Source organism: Staurois parvus, unplaced genomic scaffold, assembly GCF_062004578.1.
Source record: "Staurois parvus isolate SC_StPar_1 unplaced genomic scaffold, SC_StPar_1.0 ptg000779l, whole genome shotgun sequence".
Classification (NCBI taxonomy): Eukaryota; Metazoa; Chordata; class Amphibia; order Anura; family Ranidae; genus Staurois; species Staurois parvus.
In genome coordinates, this window is record NW_028318575.1 from 304,172 (window position 1) to 324,419 (window position 20,248).

Consider the following 20,248-nt stretch of genomic DNA (forward strand, 5'->3'; position numbering starts at 1 on the left):
AGGAGTTGGTGGGGGAATGTAGACCTAATAAAAAAAAGCTGGTCAGAGACTGTGGACATTCTACAGTAGATGGTCAGGGACTGCAGAAATACTACAGGAGATGGGCAGAGACTGAAGACATACTACAGGAGATGGTTGCATTTCCGGGTAGGGGGCACGCACAAGCCGCACGAGCGCCCTACCAGTGCCGCCATTCGCGGCTGTCAATCACATAATTACTCACCAGCATCCTGTGATTTCCGAAGATCTCCAACAGGGAGGAGGACTGGTTTGTTTACTAACAGTTCTCCTCCCTGTCAGCTCCGGCACACTGCTCTGGATGGCTGTGCACAGCACAGCCATCCAGAGCAGTGAAGCACACCCCCCCCTCCTCCCCCCCAGTAAAACACTCCCAGCACACAATTAACCCTTTGCTGAATTTTTGCTGCGTTTTACATGTTTTGTTTTGTTTTTTCGTTTTTTTTTTATTTTATTTTTCTTGTTGCTAGGCAGATTTAACACACAAGACGCATCAAAAATGCAGCAAAAACACATAAAAAATGCAACACATGCATTTCTGCAGCGTTCCCATTGAAGTCTATAGAACCAAACACACAATGTTTTGCATTCAAAAAAGTCCCTGACCCTTTCCAAAAAATGCACCGGGTGAAAATGCCTAGATGCGAACCTGCCCCTTAGGAAATCACGTTAAATGGATTGTACTACGTTTCTGCAAAACGCCGCGGAAAACGCTTAGGTGTGAACCTGGGGTAAGCGAATCCCTCTAATGAAACAAATAGTAAAAAGTGTTCTTATGTCTGTAAACAGATGTTATCCCCGATATCGCTCCTGGCCAGGATCCTCTACATACTCCTGATGCTGACGTCTCTGGGATTCCTGCTGGAGAACAGGCAAGTGGTTCATCTGTTACCTTGCAGCTGCTTTATCCCAGACCTCCCTCTGATTATACGTTTCCTTCTCCCATCTCTGTGTAATTAGTCGTTCTTCCTAATAAATGATCTAAGCGCGGTAACCTTGTCTCTTTCCTGAACGCCGCCCAAAAAAAAAAACCCCGCAGTAGCGCTTTAGTACATGATACAGGGGGATAATTACACAGCAGGATCTTCGCCATGTGAGAGAATAATTATGGTTACAATTTGTACTGATGGCAAAGCAATAATAATCAAATTACTTTTAAAGTATAGAAGATATCATTAAAAAGGTTGTCAGGGATTTCCCTCGGGGGGGGGGGGGCGTTTTCTTTGACGGTGACGTCAGCCACGTTCCTAGTAGAAAAACGTCCCTAATGCGCCATACACACGATAAGAAAATCGTCCGAAAAATGTAGCGGTGCCACTGATCGAACGATTTTCTCTTCGTTGATGAGCGGGATGTTTTTACCGATAACAATATTGTGAACGAACAAAATCTGGTTGAACAACAGTGAAAAATGTTGTTGTTTCGCATACGATCGATTTTCTATGCGGTGGTATGACGGTCGTACGAAAAAAATCAAGCAGTTTGTGTTTTGGGCATGTGACCCCAGGCGCATACTTCCCCAATCACTAGTATCTGTATATAGATTGTATAGCGAGCGCTACTGCAAAGAAAGCTTATTTAAAATATGTATATAAGCCGCTAGAACACCAAAAAGGTAACCAATAAACCCTTCCAAAGAACTGTACAAATAATAAAGGTGCAGCGCTAAGAGTAGGAGTAATATCATGCAAATATCAACAGGGAAAGAGAACAGAGATTATTGGTCAAAAATCAATAAAGGTGAAGGTAAATAAATCAGTGGAATGCGCACTCACCAGAAGTGCGTTTAAAATACGCATGAAAGAAGTTTCCACCCTCCGCAGTGCCTATTCTAAAAGGGGACCCCGGATGTGTGCGATTGTCTGATGAACCCTGGAGCCCTGTCATAACGGATGACCAAAGGATGTTTGGGAGTGCAGCCTGACCAGAACGCAGATGACCTAGATGTATCTGTTGATAGAGGAAACTTCTTTCATGCGTATTTTAACCGCATGCCGCCCAGCCACTGTACATATACGGCGGCAGGGCGGCACTCACAGGCAAAACCACGTTTTAAGACGTGTGTTTTGTAAACAAATAGGGGGCGCGCACGAGGCGCGCCGCCGCCCTATTTGTCCCGCGGTTCTCTGCCGCAGATGTGAGTCGCCGGGTCACAGCTGCTCCTTAGCGGCTATGTCCCGGCGATCAGCGGCAAACAGTGACAGAGAGCACAGCTGCAGTAGCTGTGCTGTCTGTCACTTCCCTGACAGCTCGAGGATGAGCTGATCGAGAAAGAACAGTTTTTCTTTCTCGATCAGCCTTGTCCCGCCCAGTACACACCCCCACCCCCTAGTAAAACACTCCCCTCACTCCTATAACCCTTCCCTGCTAAATAAAGTTAACCCCTTCCTCCCCATTGCCATTAGTACAGTGTCAGTTTTTTTTTTTTTTTTGCACTGATCACTGTATTAGTGTTTTTGGGGATGTCAGTGACCCCAAGTCAGTACCCCCCCCAATGTCAAAATGTCCGCCGCAGTCCCGCAATAAGTCGCTGGTCGCTGCCATAATTCACTGATCGCCGCCATTATCAGTATAAAAAAACCCTAAAAATCCCATTATCTTTCCCGCCATTTGTAAACACTATAACTTTCACGTAAACCAATTAATTTACACGGATTGGGGTTTTTTTTTTAGCAAAGACATGTCGCAGAATGCATTTTGGCAGAAATTTATGACTAAATTTGATTTTTGCATTTTTTTTTACTGGACATGTTTTATAGCAAAAAGTCCAAAATATTGTTTTTTTTCCCTCAAAATTGTCAGCCTTTTTTTTTTATAGCGCAAAAAATAAAAACTGCACAGACGATCAAATACCACCAAAAGAAAGTTCAATTTGTGGGGAAAAAAAGGATGTAAATTTCATTTATGTACCGTATTGCATGACCGCGCAATTGTCCGTTAAACTAGAGCAGCGCTGTATAGCAGAAAAATGGCGTAAGTTGCAGTATTTATACCATAGTTTGTAGACGCTATAACTTCCACACAAAGCAATCAATATACACTTATTGGGATTTTTTTTTACCAAAAACATGGAGCAGAATACATTTTGGCCTAAATTTATAACCAACTTTGAGTTTACTATGTATTTTTTATAGCTGAAAATAAAAAATATTGTTTTTCTTCAAAACGTTTGGCCTTTTTTTGTTTATAGCGTGAAAAATAAAAAGCGCACAGATGATCAAATACCACCTAAAGAAAGCTCTATTTGTGTGCAAAAAAGGACGTAAATTTCGTTTGGGTGCAGCATTGCATGACCGCGCAATTATCAGTTGAAGTAGTGCAGCGCCGAGTAGCAAAAAGAGGCCTGGTCATTAAGGGGGGTAAATCCTCAGGAGCTCAAGTGGTTAAACGCACTTCTGGTGAGTGCGCATTCCACTTATTTATTTACCTTCACCTTTGGATCACTTATCTTCACCGATAGACGGGACCCTGCAAGATTCCTATACTCACATTTCTTGTGATTTTGGACATTATACTGATTTTTGACCAATAATTTTATATTACCCAATGTGCCCTTGATAACCAATCTACACCTTGTATATTTCTTAATCTCTGTTCTCTTTCCCTGTTGATATTTGCATGATATTACTCCTACTCTTAGCGCTGCACCTTTATTATTTGTACTAATCACTAGTATCACTTGGTACACCATCTGACCCTGTCTACTGCAACAGCTGTCTGTCTCATACAATTTTACAGGCTGCAAGCAGCAGTGTTGGTCTGTGTGCCTCTGCCTTCCAGCCGCACCTAATCAGCAAAGGAGGATGTCACCAGCACACCGAGGATCACCAATACGGGTCCAAACGTTTTAATGAACGATCACATAGTTACAGCAAGGCAACGTTTTGGAGTCTCGCAGGACCCCTTCATCAGGCATAAAATGTTGCCTTGCTGTAACTATGTGATCGTTCATTAAAACTTTTGAACCCGTATTGGACCCGTATTGGTGATCCTGCATTAAAAATGGCAGTGTGTATAAGTGGGCACTGCAGTGACTGTCGGGTGGAACCGAACAGAATCAGCAAGGGAGAATGTCACCAGCACACCGAGGATCACCAATACGGGTCCAAATGTTTTAATGAACGATCACATAGTTACAGCAAGGCAACGTTTCGGAGTCTCACAGGACCCCTTCATTGTCACATGCCTGATGAAGGGGTCCTGTGAGACTCTGAATCGTTGCCTTGCTGTAACTATGTGATCGTTCATTAAAATTTTTGAACCCATATTAGTGATCCTCGGTGTGCTGGTGTCATTCTCCTTTGCTAATTCTGTTTGGTTCCAGCCGACAGTCACTGCAGCGCCCACTTATACACACTGACATTTTTAACGCAGGAACATGTGCATTTGGATAGTACTCTTGCATCATTATTTATTTATTTCAGGTACTTATATAGCGCCATCAATGTACGCAGCACTTTACATATATATTGTACATTCACATCAGTCCCTAACCCTCAAGGGGTGTACAATCTAAGGTCCCTAACTCACATTCATACATACACATACTAGGGACAATTTAGACAGGAGCCAATTCACCTACCAGCATGTCTTTGGAGTGTGGGAGGAAACCGGAGCACCTGGAGGAAACCCACGCAAGCACAGAGAGAACATGCAAACTCCATGCAGGAGGCGCCATGGTTGGGAATCAAACCCATGACCCATTTAAGGCAGATGTGCTAACCACTAAGCCACTGTGCCACCCGCACCTTCCACCCGCATGAGTCTCATGCATCAGGGCTGAACGTTCCGTGTGTTTGAGGCCTAAGGCTCCGTTCACACCTGTGCAGTTTACGTTTTGCCCGTTTTGCAGTGCTTTTTGCAGTTTGTTATGCCTTTTTCTACACGTGTTTTTGCTGTGTTTTTACCGCGTTTTGCATTTTGTTCAGCTCTTTATTTTACTGGGCAGAGTAAAAATGCAAAACACAAAACGTGGCAAAAACACTGGAAAAAAGTGGCAAAAATGCACTACCATGCATTTCAGCAGAGTCTCCATTGAACTCTATTGTAGCAAAAACACTGCTTTTTGCTTTTAAAAAAAGTCCCTGACCCTTTCCAAAAACACAGCAGCTCAAAAAAGCACAAATGTGAACATGTCCCATAGGAAACCATAGTAAATGGACTGTAGTGCGTTTCTGCAAAAAGCACTAAAATAACACATGGGTGTGAATGGAGCCTAAGAGTAAAAATGTAGCAAATACTGTCAGTTAGCCAAATTCGACTGGACTTGTTCTGTAATATTGAAGATGTTTTTAGCCTCTCCAAGCTATTTGCCAGGAAGATAGTTTAGCATTTATATCCAGGTGGGTACAGTGGCGTATTTAGGTTTTGTGCTGCCCTAGGCAACACAAAAATTGCACCCCCCTTAGAGAGAGCCTGACATTGACCAACAACACCCCTGCCTCCCATCCGAGAGAGCCTTGAGAAAAAGGCACTCACCTTCACAGCTCCAAACATCCCCAGGAATGAGAGTTGGGCTGTGCATGCACCATCATGAAACCCGCAGCCTCTCTCGGAATCCACCAGGTCCCCTTGCCTCATGTGTCCCTTCTTCCAAGGGGCAGTGCTGCCCCCCGAAAAGTGCCGCCCTAGGCAAATGCTTTGTTTGCCTTGTGGTAAATACACCCCTGAACGGGTAGCACCAACACCTTAATCCACTCACTATGGAATATCTAGCTGTTGATTGTCCAAGAGCAGGATGGGAGGTGTGAAAATTGTGAAACCTCCACATTCAGGTTACAAAATCCATCCGTGGTGCCAGGAAAGCTTCATAGACCTTAAAATGATTCTAAAGGAAAGAGATTTTTTTTTAAATAACAAACATGTTATACTTACCTGCCCTGTTCAATGGTTTTGCACAGAGCAGCCCTAATTTTGTACTTTTTGGGTTTCCTGCCGCAGATCCTGGCTTTTCCCTTCTGCTGAGTGCCCCCAACAGAAAGCCTCTTGCTATGGGGGCACGCAAGCAGGCTTCACAACCTTCACCTGAGATTCACACATTTTCGCATGAGATTCTACTGGAAAAATGTGTGAACCTCAGGTGAAAGTCTTGTGACTCTTGGGTAAAACATTGATACTCTAACTTCTAAATGTATAATGTTTATACCTTTTTATACTTTTTTATATAATGTTTTGTATGTTTAAATAAAGAAAAAGGATTTTGCAAATTTAGTTGACACTGCGCTTTTTGTTCAGACCGACAGCAGCTGTATTGGAGATGTTCCGATGTTGTGTCTTTCTACTGCTTCAGAAATACGGCTTCCTGACAACAGACATTCCTTTACTGACAACTATTTGTGAGGTAAATTTTACTTTATTTTTACATTGTTATTTTCTGCTTTCTGTGGAAGTGACTAAAGTCCAATGAGACCTCCTAAAGCAGAATTTCCCAACCTTTTAAGATGAAGGAACCTTGAAATAAATGTAGAGTCTCACCGAAACCCTGCCAGTCATTTTCATATCTACAGCTTATGGTTCATTAGTGTAGAGGTCAGTGAGAGAACAATGGTAGTTAGTGGGAAGAATGTTCCTCATATTCATATTTGCTGAGAAGAATCCTCCTTGCTTTAGTGACCAGTGGGCAGAATGTTCCTCACATTGGTAGTCAGTAAGAAGAATTTCCTCACATTGGTGGCCAGTGGAAAGAATGTTCCTTACATTGGGGGTCAGTGAGAAGAATGTTCCTTACATTGGTGGTCAGTGGGAACAATGCTCCTTACATTGGTGATCAGTGGGAAGAATGCTCCTTACATTGGTGATCAGTGGGAAGAATGTCCCTTACATTGGTGGTCAGTGGGAAGAATGTCCCTTACATTGGTGGTCAGTGGGAAGAATGCTCCTTACATTGGTGATCAGTGGGAAGAATGCTCCTTACATTGGTGATCAGTGGGAAGAATGTCCCTTACATTGGTGATCGTTGGTAAGAATGTTCCTCACATTGGTGGTCAGTGGGAAGAATGCTCCTTACATTGGTGGTCAGTGGGAAGAATGTTCCTTACATTGGTGGTCAGTAGGATAATTGTTCCTCATATTGGTGATCAGTAGGAAGAATGTTCCTTACATTCATACTCTGAAGGGTCTAGGGTTGTCAGTGGTGTACCCCAAGGTTCAGTGTTGGGACCCTAATTTTTTTATAATATATAAATGATATAGGGTTTGGGATTAAAAATCCCATTTCAGTCTTTGCAGATGACACCAAGCTGTGCCGTGGAATAATGTCCTTACAGGATGTTTCCAACTTACTAGCTGACCTCAATGCTCTGTGTAATTGGGCAACTATGTGACAAATGAGGTTTAATGTTGATAAATGTAAGGTTATGTACTTGGGGGCTATGAATATGCATGCATCATAGATACTAGGGGGGGGGGGGTACAACTGGGGGGGTCAATGGTGGAGAAGGATCTGGGGGTTCTGGTAGATCACACGCTTAATAACGGCATGCAATGCCAAGCTGCGGGTTCTAAAGCGAGCAAAATCCTCTCTTGTATTAGGAGAGGTATAGACTCCAGAGAGAGATATCATTTCCCCCGGTACAAATCATTAGTAAGACCTCATCTGGAATATGCAGTTCAGTTTTGGGCTCCAATTCACAAAAAGAACATTGGGGAACTGGAGAAAGTACAGAGAAGGGCAACCAAACTGATAAGAGGCATGGAGGAGATCAGCTATAAGGGAAGATTAGAGGAACTGAATTTATTCTCTCTTGAGAAGAGGAGATTAAGGGGGATATGATCTCCATGTATAATACATAAGGGGGGATATGATCTCCATGTATAATACATAAGGTGGGATATGATCTCCATGTATAATACATAAGGGGGGATATGATCACCATGTATAATACATAAGGGGGGATATGATCTCCATGTATAATACATAAGGGGGGATATGATCTCCATGTATAACACATAAGGGGGATATGATCTCCATGTATAATACATAAGGGGGGATATGATCTCCATGTATAATACATAAGGGGGGATATGATCTCCATGTATAATACATAAGGGGGGATATGATCACCATGTATAATACATAAGGGGGGGATATGATCTCCAAGTATAATACATAAGGGGGATATGATCACCATGTATAATACATAAGGGGGGATATGATCTCCATGTATAATACATAAGGGGGGATATGATCTCCATGTATAATACATAAGGGGGGATATGATCTCCATGTATAAATACATAAGGGGGGATATGATCTCCATGTATAATACATAAGGGGGGATATGATCTCCATGTATAATACATAAGGGGGGATATGATCACCATGTATAATACATAAGGGGGGGATATGATCTCCAAGTATAATACATAAGGGGGATATGATCACCATGTATAATACATAAGGGGGGATATGATCTCCATGTATAATACATAAGGGGGGATATGATCACCATGTATAATACATAAGGGGGATATGAGCTCCATGTATAATACATAAGGGGGGATATGATCTCCATGTATAATACATAAGGGGGGATATGATCTCCATGTATAATACATAAGGGGGGATATGATCTCCATGTATAATACATAAGGGGGGATATGATCTCCATGTATAATACATAAGGGGGGATATGATCTCCATGTATAAATACATCAGTGGTTCATATAGTGAACTCGGTGTAGAGTTATTCCCCCTGAGGTCATCACAGAGGACAAGGGGGCACTCTTTACGTCTGGAGGAAAATAAATTTAATCTCCAAACACAGAAAGGTTTCTTCACAGTGAGAGCTGTGAAAATGTGGAATAGACTCCCTCAAGAGTTGGTTCTGGCCAGCTCAGTGGATTGCTTTAAAAAAGTCCTGGATTCTTTTTTGGATACACAGAATATAACTGGATATAACATTTATAGGTAAAGTTGATCCAGGGAATATCCGATTGCCTCTCGGGGGATCAGGAAGGATTTTTTTTCCCTGCAGGAGCAAATTGGATCATGCTTTGCTGGGTGTTTTGTCTTCCTCTGGATCAACTGTGGGTGTAGGATTATAACTTTTTTTTAATGGTTGAACTGGATGGACTTTTGTCTTTTTACAGCCAGACTAACTATGTAACAATTCACATTGGATTTAAGTGGGAAATATGCTCCTTATATTGGTGGCCAATAAGAAGAATGCTCTTCACATTGGTGATCAGTGGGAAGAATACTACTTACATTGGTGGCCAGTGAGAAGAAGGCTCATTACATTGGGGGGACAGTAGAAGGAATGACACATGACACATAACACATGAATATACTTTGATCTAAACCATTCCATTGTAGCTCTGGCTGGATGTTTTAGGTTGTTGCCCTGCTGGAAGGTGAACCTCCGCCCAGTCTCAGGTCTTTTGCAGATTCTAACAGGTTTTCTGCTAAGATTGCCCTGTATTTGGTTCCATCCATTTTCCCATCAACTCTGACCAGCTTCCCTGTCCCTGCTGAAGAAAAGCATCCACACAACATGATGCTGCCACCACCATGTTTCACAGTGGGGATGGTGTGTTCAGGTTGACGTGCAGTGTTTGTTTTCTGCCACACACAGCGTTTTTTTTCTAAGATTGCCCTGTATTTGCAGCGAAAGGTGGTTCTACAAAGTATTGTCTCCGGGGGGCTGAATACAAATGCACACCACACTTTTCAGATATTTATTTGTAAAAATTTCTCTGTACACCTGATCCCTTGTGTAGCAAATGTACGTACAGAGATGGACGCGGTCATCCATCTTGCTACAGATCCTCCATCTTGTATCATTCTCTCTCTCCCTCCAATCCCCCTCCCTCAGGAATGTGGTCTGTATGTATGCTGAGATCGCAGGCATCAGGTCCAGCGGGGTAGCTTCATGGTTATAAACCCCAATTAGCCTGGGCCCAGTATGTCTGTGAGACTCTTGCTCTGAAGCTAATCGTAAAGCCATAAACCAGTCCTTCACTGGACTTCAAAGACATTCCTAGATAGCCGTAAAACAGACATCACATTTAAAACCCACTTTTACATATAATTTCATATCTTAAGTTAGGAAATAATTACAATGAAGCAAAGCATATATTTGGATAGCTCACTTTAATACAAGTCACTTGATACCTTACACCCCTAGATTACGTCTACCAGAGAGCAGAAAGCAATAGCTCTTGAACCGTCACAGGCAGATATGCCATATCTGATGTCTAGACGTTCAAAATATCGTTCTGCATATTATCCTACCCGTGGATAGAATGTTACATGTACCTAGGGAAGGTTATTGACCATGGTATAGCTTGCGAGGGATTTAGTCATAGCCTGAGTTCCCGCCTAAAACACCCCTGCTTAAGGAGACACCCTGCTGAGTTCCTACAAAAGAGGTTGTCAGGTTTGGAGAAGCTAAGAAGAAGAGATCTCCCTTTTAACACCAAGAACCAACTTTGGGAGAAAAGGCACCCTTTTGCTCAGGACCTGTGAAGCTGCTTAAACCAAGGCTGACGGCAAATATTCTACCTCTCTAAACTTCTTTCTGTTATCTCTCTGCTGTGTTATTGCTCTCTGTATTTATATTATATATATATATTGGTTACATCTTTTTCTGTAAATACTTTTATTGCACCATTTTGACCTTTTTAGTAATAAATCTTATTTCCTGAAAAGTGTTGAACTGTTTCTAAAGCTCTTTAATGCAAACTAAGAATCCCTGCCTCTGAAGAGCGCCACTGTGTGTTTTTAAATCTCTATATATCTCTGCCTGTGGTGACAGTGTGTATACAGACCATTGTTCAAACATCATAGTGTTATTGCTAATATTGGGGAGTTTCCTCCTTTTCTCTACAAAAAGGTGGTGGTGGCAGTGTGAAGGGTTAATTGCGTAATTAACCTGACCCAGTAACAATCGCTCTCAGGCTTCCAGTGAGCTGGAAAATCTTTGTGCAGGGTGCAGCTGAGCATGGCATTGTTACGCACGTGACAGCGTGGGTTTTAGATTGGCTAGTCCCTTGGTCATGAGTTGGTGAGAAGGGCTGGGGGTCTGACGCCGTGACCATCACACCTTGTTTTTCTAACATTCCTGCTTCCAGCATGTCTTTGTCCCCTATGTCCTCTATGACTCCTATAACATCCAGTGACCCCTGTACCCTTTGTTTCTGTCATCCCAGCACTTCCAATTACTCACACCCATGTCCCTGTCATTCCTGCATCCCGGTGCTCCCAGAGACTCTTATACCTGTGTTCTGGTTATCCCAGCACCCCAATGTTTATCAGGACTCTCATCTGTATTCCGGTGATCCCTACACCCCAGTGCTCCCAGAGGCTCTTACTGCTGTGTTGCAGTGATTCCAACACCTCAGTGCTGAACGATTCTCACTCCTGTGTTCCTTTGATCCCAGCACTCCGGTGCTCCCAGAGACTCCCACTGCTGTGTTCCTGTGATCTTAGCACTCCAGTATTTCCAGAGACTCTCACCCATGATTCTGTTATCCTGGTGCTCCCAGTGACTCTCACCGCTGCTTCCTGCTCAGTAGCTGCCTATTCTGGTGTGTCAGAGGACTGCAACCTCGGAGCCATCAGCAGTGGAAGTCCATCACTCCTTCCTTGGTGCTCTGACAAACACCAGGAGGCTCCTTAGAACCTGTGCCTCAACTCTTCTTGTTTTTGCTGAGTCCTAGGACTTGCCTGAACCCAATGTCACCCAAAGTCACATCTGTCTTCTGTCACTCCAAGCAGTGCTGGGTCTAGCCTATCTGATCTGAGGGCTCAGTAAAAAGAATTAGGGGGCATAATGTTGATAGTGTGACAGAGATGCATGGAACCAGTATTCCCTGTGCACTCAACCAGCTTCTGTACTATGAGTCACAACCCGGAAGTAACGTCTGACAGCTAGTCAGCTAGAAGATCAAACTGAACGTGCTTCCCTTTTTTATCAGTTGTCCCTCCTTTTATCAGGAGTCCTTATCATAATTCCCCCTTACATTAGGGTTCCTATAGGGGTCCCCACTTACATCAGTTTTCCCCAACATAGCACTCTTTACATTAACTGTCTCCATCAGAGTGCACCCCCTCCACATCAAATGTCCCCATCAGAGTAACACCTTACATCAAATGTTCCCATTAAGAGTGTCCCCTTATATCAAATGTCCTGATCAGATTGCCCCCTTACATCAAATGTGCCCATCAGAGTGCCCCCTGACATCAAAGTCCCCATTAGAATGCCCCTTACATTTAAATGTTCCCATCAGAGTGTCCCCCTACATGAAATGTCCTGATCATAGTGCCCCCCTTTCTTCAAATGTCCCCATAAGAGCACCTCCTTACATCAAATGTCCCCATCAGAGTGCCCCCTTACATCAAATGTCCTGATCAGAGTGCCCCCCTTACATCAAATGTCCTGATCAGAGTGCAGCACTTTCTTCAAATGTCCCCATAAGAGCGCCTCCTTACATTAAATGTCCCCATAAGTGTCCCTCTACATCAAATGTCCACATCAGAATGCCACCTTAAATCAAATGTCCCCATCAGAGTGCCGCTTACATTTAAATGTCCCCATTAGAGTGCCACCTTACATCAGATGTCCCAATCAGAGTTCCACTTACAGTACATTTAAATGTCCCCATCACAGTGTCCCCTTACATCAAATGTCCCCATCAGAGTGCCCCCCTACATCAGATGCCCCCATCAGAGTGCCTCTTACATCAAATGTCCCCATCAGAGTGCCCCCCCTACATCAAATGCCCCCATCAGAGTGCCTCTTACATCAAATGTCCCCATCAGAGTGCCCCCCTAGATCAAATGTCCCCACCAGAGTACCCCTTACATCAAATATCCCCATCAGAGTGCCCCTTACATCAAATATCCCCATCAGAGTGCCCCTTACATCAAATGCCCCCATCAGAGTTGCTGGTGTATACAGACTGTGGTCTGTGACACACAGCTGACTCATTCACCTTACTCCAGTGACCATGATACGTGTCAAGGCAAATGCTGATCATCCAAGAACATGACCCAAGGTGTTAAAGTTCGTGAACCACCTTGCTCTAATTGCATCATCCAGCAACAATAGTGCTATGAAGTTTGGGACAGGTGTTAATTGTTTTCGTTACATGCAGGGGTGGACTGACAACTCATGGGGCCCCCGGGCAATAGGGGATCATGGGGCCCCTGTTTCCTTGCCCAAACTCAAAAAAGCCTATAAAAAAGGTACCAGGGGCATCTCATGGGGCCCCCTACTGACCCCGGGCCCTCAGGCAGTGCCCGAGTTTCCAAATGGTCAGTCCACCCCTGGTTACATGGCTGAAGGCCCATACGTTCGAGGACAGTGAGGTGCACATTTTAGACAAATAGGTTCACATACAAGAGGACATCTATTAAACTGGTACAGCTATCCCCAAACAGTTTTCAATATCACTTATCACCCATCATTTATGAGGGTGACATAGTGGAACAATAAAAGCCCTCCTCCTAATAACCCCTCCCCCTTCTGGAGGCCTTGATATGTATTTTATGCTTTTATAATACTTACCTGGTGGCTGTCAAGCATATCTGCCAGCCATAGAAGATTATTTTTAACAGTCCCCATACATTTAAATTAATTTAAGTATTAGTCAATTTCAGTGTAGGCATTAGTCAAATCAAACATCTTGCCTGATGGGGGTGGGAGCAGAATTGGCTGGTGGAGGACAGACAGAAAGACACCAAGATACCATACTTACATATCGATCCATGTGACACTATCTCATGCATACATACCAATATTTAAAGGGATAAAGTAGAAAAATGTGATGTAATTAGTGCCTTGCCCACCGTACAACTGGAGGCTTGGCCAGCAAAATGGGCATTGCTTCATTTGTATGCCTTGTAGTGTAGAAGCAAAATAAGCACCTTCAGTGGTGTTAGTGGTTGTAATGGTAATTCCCAGTATTGGTGTAATTGGCAGGAATAAAATCCCCCAGCACTGGTATAACTGGCCCCCATGTTCCCCTCTTCATTGGTAGGAACTGGTAGCAATGCTAACCCTTCAGAATTGTTGATTAGCGGCAGGCTGCAATAAATGCCCCCTAGCATTGTTGGTTAGGGGGGCTGTAATAATTTCCCTCCGGCATTGTTGGTTAGTTGCAGGCTGTAATAATTACACCCCAGCATTATTAGTGGCAGGCTGTGATAATTACCCCCCCCCCCAGCATTGTTGGTTAGTGGCAGGCTGCAATAATTACCCCCCAGCATTGTTGGTTAGTGGCAGGCTGCAATAATTACACCCCAGCATTATTAGTGGCAGGCTGTGATAATTACCCCCCCAGCATTGTTGGTTAGTGGCAGGCTGCAATAATTACCCCCAGCATTGTTGGTTAATGGCAGGCTGCAATAATTACACCCCAGCATTGTTGGTTAGTGGCAGGCAGTAAAAATAACCCATCCAGTATTGGTGGTCAATGATAGTAACATTAACCCCCAGCATTGTTGGTCAGTATAAGGATGCAATAATTACCCCCTCTCCCCTCCCCAGCATTATTGGTCAGTGGCAGGCTGTAAACTTAAATTTCCCTTTCCAGCATTGGTGGTTAGTGGCAGGCTGTGAAAATAACCCCACTAGTTTTTGTGGTCAGTGGTAGTAAAGTTAACACTCCCCCCCCCCTTAGTGTTGGTGGTCAGTGGCTTGCTGTAACAATAACCCCCCAACATTGGTGCTCAGTGGCCTCATAGTAACCCATCAAATAGCCCCCTTCTCCCAGCCTGACTGTTCTTTTCAGTGTCCCTTTTACTCAGCAGCCGCACCGGGCATAACCAAGTGGTGATAACTGGTGCAGACCAACACCCCCCCCAAAAATACCAACTTTCTGATGTCTTTGAGCTGGTCACATGACTCATGGGTTCCTTTTCCTCTTTGTAGCCTTTCTGGGGGTAGGTGAGTACAGAAAGTTAATGCCTTTTATGTCTGCATCTTTCCACTCTGAGTGCAGGGTGCTGTGCTGATGCCCCCTCAGAGAGGAAGCACTTGATGCCCTCAGGCTTTTGTCTTCAATGATGTTGGGTGTCATTCTTCCCAGAGGACTAAGGACCTCTAGTGGCCAAAATAAATAATTTCAGTGGACAGCGCGGGAGTGGCAATGAGCATTGCAGCCAGAACCAGGGGCGGACTGACAACTCATGGGACCCCCGGGCAATAGGGGATCATAGGGCCCCTGTGTCCTTGCCCAAACTCAAAAAATCCTATGAAAAAGGTACCAGGGGCATCTCATGGGGCCCCCTACTGACCCCGGGCCCTCGGGCAGTGCCCGCGTTTCCAAATGGTCAGTCCGCCCCTGGCCAGAACAGTTTTTTTTAATCACCTCTAAGGGAGATTACTTTAAAACATTGTCAGGGTTGGCCTTTAAGCACATTCTTCTAATCTGAATGCTTATGAGGCATTGCAGTCGGAGACAGCGAGAAAGAGGGGCAATGGTAGCCCCGGTATTTCTTTCACCTTACTAAAACCTGAGTGCAATAATGTTTCAATTATTCTTTCAAATATATTCCTTGATACTCAATGGTCCTATTGACTGGGCCACAAAGGGTCCTTTTGTTATAATCCCACACCCAACTCAGTCCTCTCCTCTGCTGGAGTCTGTGCTTCATTCATTGTTCCTTCTTGAGGACAGCCTTAAACTATCCCCCCCCCCCTCTTCACCAACCCTTAAAAACGTGCATTAGTTGTGTGCTATTACTGCGGTGTTTGGCTGGATCTGACCCATTTCATCCCTCTATTTATGGCATGTTTATGCTCACTGAGCCTTTCCTAGAGCCTGCACCGGCTTTCCGCAGCCCAGATCTGCTCCAGATTCCTCTGGCACTTCATAAACTAGTCTAAACTCCACCGGAGCATTGTTAGGTGTTCCCCCGTCTTGCTTACCAGGTATAAGGATAGTGGTTTTCAAGATGGAGCTCGAAAAAGTTTATGAAGTGTCATGGAAATGCAGAGCAAGCCATAAAGGGGGGGGGGAACCAATTGTTTTGAACCGTATGTGGAATAAATTTTGAGCTGAATAGGATAGGCCGGCCTGTTTTGAAAGACTTGCATCCAACTTTTTTATTTTATTTTTTTATTTTTTTTAAAGAGCCGGCCACAAGATGCCTCTGTAAAAATAGGGAAGCAGCATAAAATGAAATCAATATAGTGATTAAATTATTTATATACGCCGCTTTCATTAAAAAGGATGCTGCTGTCTGATGGCCGGGGTTTTCTCGAATGGTTGTTCCAAAAATTGTTAGGATAGGTGGAGAATTATAGGCATGTGCTGGTAGAATTTACTGAGGGGCTGTGTACAGATTCAGAATTTTTTTTTTAAGTTTTATGAGATGAGAGAAAGAAATAAGGCCAGGCCGATTGTTTTCTTCAGTTAATATATGTACATATAAAGTACCATATTTTTCGCTCCATAAGACGCACCTGACCATAACACACACCTAGGTTTTAGAGGGGAAAAACAAGAAAAAAAAATATTCTGAACCAATGGACTTCAGACACAGTACAGGGGATGACCAGAGACTGCGGACACAGTGCAGGAGATGACCAGAAACTGCAGACACAGTACAGGGGATGACCAGAGACTGCAGACACAGTACAGGAGATGACCAGAGACTGCAGACACAGTACAGGGGATGACCAGAGACTGCGGACACAGTACAGGAGATGACCAGAGACTGCGGACACAGTGCAGGAGATGACCAGAGACTGCGGACACAGTACAGGAGATGACCAGAGATTGCGGACACAGTACAGGAGATGACCAGAGACTGCGGACACAGTGCAGGAGATGACCAGAGACTGCGGACACAGTGCAGGAGATGACCAGAGACTGCGGACACAGTGCAGGAGATGACCAGAGACTGCAGACACAGTACAGGAGATGACCAGAGACTGCAGACACAGTACAGGAGATGACCAGAGACTGCAGACACAGTACAGGAGATGACCAGAGACTGCAGACACAGTACAGGGAATGACCAGAGACTGCGGACACAGTGCAGGGGATGACCAGAGACTGCGGACAGTGCAGGGAATGACCAGAGACTGCAGACAGTGCAGGGGATGACCAGAGACTGCAGACAGTGCAGGGGATGACCAGAGACTGCAGGCAGTGCAGGGAATGACCAGAGACTGCTGACCTTTGGGGAGGGAGGGGGAGCGGGTACCTGAATTTGACAGGTACCCGCTCCCACTTCCGCGGAGTTGTCCTTCCTTCCTTCTTCCCGGGCCGGCTTCTGTGACAGCCGGGTGCCCACTGCGCATGCGCGAGAAGCGCTGCGCTTTGTGAATGGCCCGGCGCCTTCTGGGACCTGTCATGTGTCCCAGAAGACACCGGATCATTCACAAAGCGCAGCACATGCGCAGTGGGCACCCGGCTGTCACAGAAGCCAGCGCGGGAAGACTGCAGCGCTGGAGCGAGGAACAGGTAAGGCCCTGCAGGAGACAACAGCTGAGCGGCCGGCCGGCCATATTCTGACATGGTGGTGGCAGAAATACCGGACCGGCCGCTTTATATTCGCTCCATAAAATGCACTGACATTTTCCCCCCTTTTTTTGGGGGGAAAAAAGTGCGTCTTATGGAGCGAAAAATACGGTATATAAATACAGTGCTCAGCATAAATGAGTACTCCCCTTTTGAAAAGTAAGATTTTCATCAATATCTCCATGAACACAAGAACAATTTCCACAATTTTGACAAAACTGAGTTTTATAGAACATTTGTTTAGCTCATTACATGAAAGAAAGGTTAATAATATAACTTAGATTACATAATCTTCAATTTTACTTAAATTCGTTGAAGCAAAAATGAATCCACCCCACAACAAACATTACTCCATCTAGTATGTTATATGACCTCCACGATTTGTAAGGACAGCACCAAGTCTTCTAGGCATGGAATGAACAAGTTGGCGACATATTGCAACATTGAATTTTTTCCATTCTTCAAGAACGACTTCTTTTAGAGCCTGGATGCTGGATGGAGAGCGATGCTCAACTTGTCTCTTCAGAATCCCCCATAGGTGTTCGATTGGGTTCAGATCAGGAGACATACTTGGCCACTGAATCACTTTCACCCGGTTCTTCTTCAGAAATGCAACAGTGGCCTTAGATGTGTGTTTTGGATCATTGTCATGTTGGAAAAGTGCACAACGACCAAGGGCACGGAGTGATGGGAGCATCTTCTCTTTCAGTATAGAGCAGTACATCTGTGAATTCATGATACCATAGATGATTTGCAGCTCCCCGACTTAGCAGCACTCAAGCAGCACCACAGAAGGACACTGCCACCACCATGTTTCACAGTAGGCACCATGCAATTTTCTTTGTACTCCTCACCTTTGCAACACCATACAGTTTTGAAGACATCAGTTCCAAGAACATTTATCTTCGCATAATCACTCAGAGTACAGAGTCCCAGTAGTCTTCTTCTTTTGCAGCATTGGCCCTGGCAAATTCTCGATGGGCTTTAGGAGAGGCTTCTTTCCTGGACGACACCCATGCAAGACATTCCTCTGCAGTGTACGCTATAGTGTGTCACGGGAAACAATCACCCCAGTTTGGCTTTCTATTTATTTAGCTAACTGCAGTGAACTTGCATGGCATTGTCTTCAACCCTTCTCATCAGAAGACACTCCTGTCAAAGTGTTAACTCCCATGGACGGCCTAGATGTCTCTGTGAGATGGTTGCAGTTCCATCTTTGTTAAATTTTTTTTATCACTTTTGCTACAGTATTCTGACTGATTAGTAAAGCTTTGCTGATCTTCCTGCAGCCTTCACCTTTCTTGTGTAAAGAAATTATTTTCTTTCTCAGGCCTTGGGACATTTCTCTTCCATGTAATGCCATTGCTGACAGCATGAAATGGGAGGGATTTTCTTTGTTAAGTAACGCCCTTTTATAATCAACTGTCTGCTGGACACCTGTTTAATGAATATTTGAACTCACCTGTAGTGGAGTTTATGTTAATTACAATTTTGTTGTCTAAAATTTAGCTTTGCTTCCAAGACTTTCATTGGGGTGTATTCATTTTTGCAACATGGTCTTGAATTAATTTGTTAGGAAAAATACTTTTTTGTGTGTGTGCAAGTTAATAAATCTTGCTTGCAATCAATGGCCACATTTGGGGGAGGATTTTGTAGTATATTGTCCCATAGAGAATGTTGATTCTGAAAGGAAAGGAAAGGTTTGCTGACAAATCTGTTGGGGTGTACTCCTTCATGCTGGGTTCTATCTATCCATCTCTCTCTCTCTCTCTCTCTCTCTCTCTCTCTCTCTCTCTCTCTCTCACTTACTTTTTTACTTTTTTTTTGTTTTGTTACTGTTTAGTAACAGTATGTATGCGTAGGGTTTACAGATGTAGCACTACCCCCTTAGGGATTGCTGATGAATTGGGTCCCCCTATAGTCCTGCACAGCCAGTCATTCAGCATTTTCCACACAAGCGTTCATCTGGTGACAGAAACCAGTCCTTGAGCATTGGTCTTGTTATTTTATTGAGGGGATTAAACTTGGATGGGGTAAAGGGGTGTATAAGATGCCCAAGGGAACTGATAGTGGGCGACAACTTCCTGAACCATTCACAGCTTCTCTTCTCTGATGCAGTCTCTGTTGGAGTGCTAGCCAGCAGCTCCAGTTGTACCACACCAGACCCGAGATGAACTGCTCTTCACCCAGCAACCCGAAGACTTTCTTCCTAAGCAGGAGATCTGGCTGCCTGTTCCTTTAAATGAGGTGAACAGTCACTAGCAGGGGGCTAATTTGGTTTCCCAACAGAGTGCTCCTTCCCCTATCCGCCCAGGGGGTGCATGGGTACTCACTCAGATCCTCTCCTGTGCCGCTTGCGGATTGGTTGGGCCGCTCCTTCTCTGCCATACAGTAGTCCTCTCTCAGGGGGCCAGTAAGTCCTGAGTTTTACTCCTGTGGCCCTCATGCACAGGGGACATTTTGATAACGCTGGTAACGTTAGGTGTGTAAAATCACATTAAAAATGTGAGTTTTTCAGCTTTTTTTTTGAATTTTTGCATTAGAGTTTAGCCGCGTTTTGCTGCGTTTTTCCACATTTGCGGTTTTTAGCGGGGTTTTTTTTTAACAATTTTTTTTTTTTTTAGTTAAAAAAAGTCCAAAAATTCCGGTTTGCGGCGTTTTACCACATTTTGCCACATTTTTTAGTGTTAGAACGTTTTTACAGCTAAAAAACTCCTCTAGAAACCCACTAGTCCTGGGTTTTGTTTTTCCAGCC

At 44.2% G+C, this 20,248-nt stretch overlaps 1 protein-coding gene across 1 annotated transcript in view; it reads left to right on the forward strand.

The window, feature by feature from the left end:
- Window positions 1-20,248, forward strand: part of AGMO (alkylglycerol monooxygenase) — a 299,706-nt gene that overhangs the window by 190,367 nt on the left and 89,091 nt on the right. Inside the window, exons 11-12 of the mRNA XM_089654571.1 lie at window positions 808-890; window positions 6,253-6,358. Coding sequence (XP_089510697.1) covers window positions 808-890; window positions 6,253-6,358 — 189 coding nt within the window. The remainder of the gene's footprint in view (window positions 1-807; window positions 891-6,252; window positions 6,359-20,248) is intronic.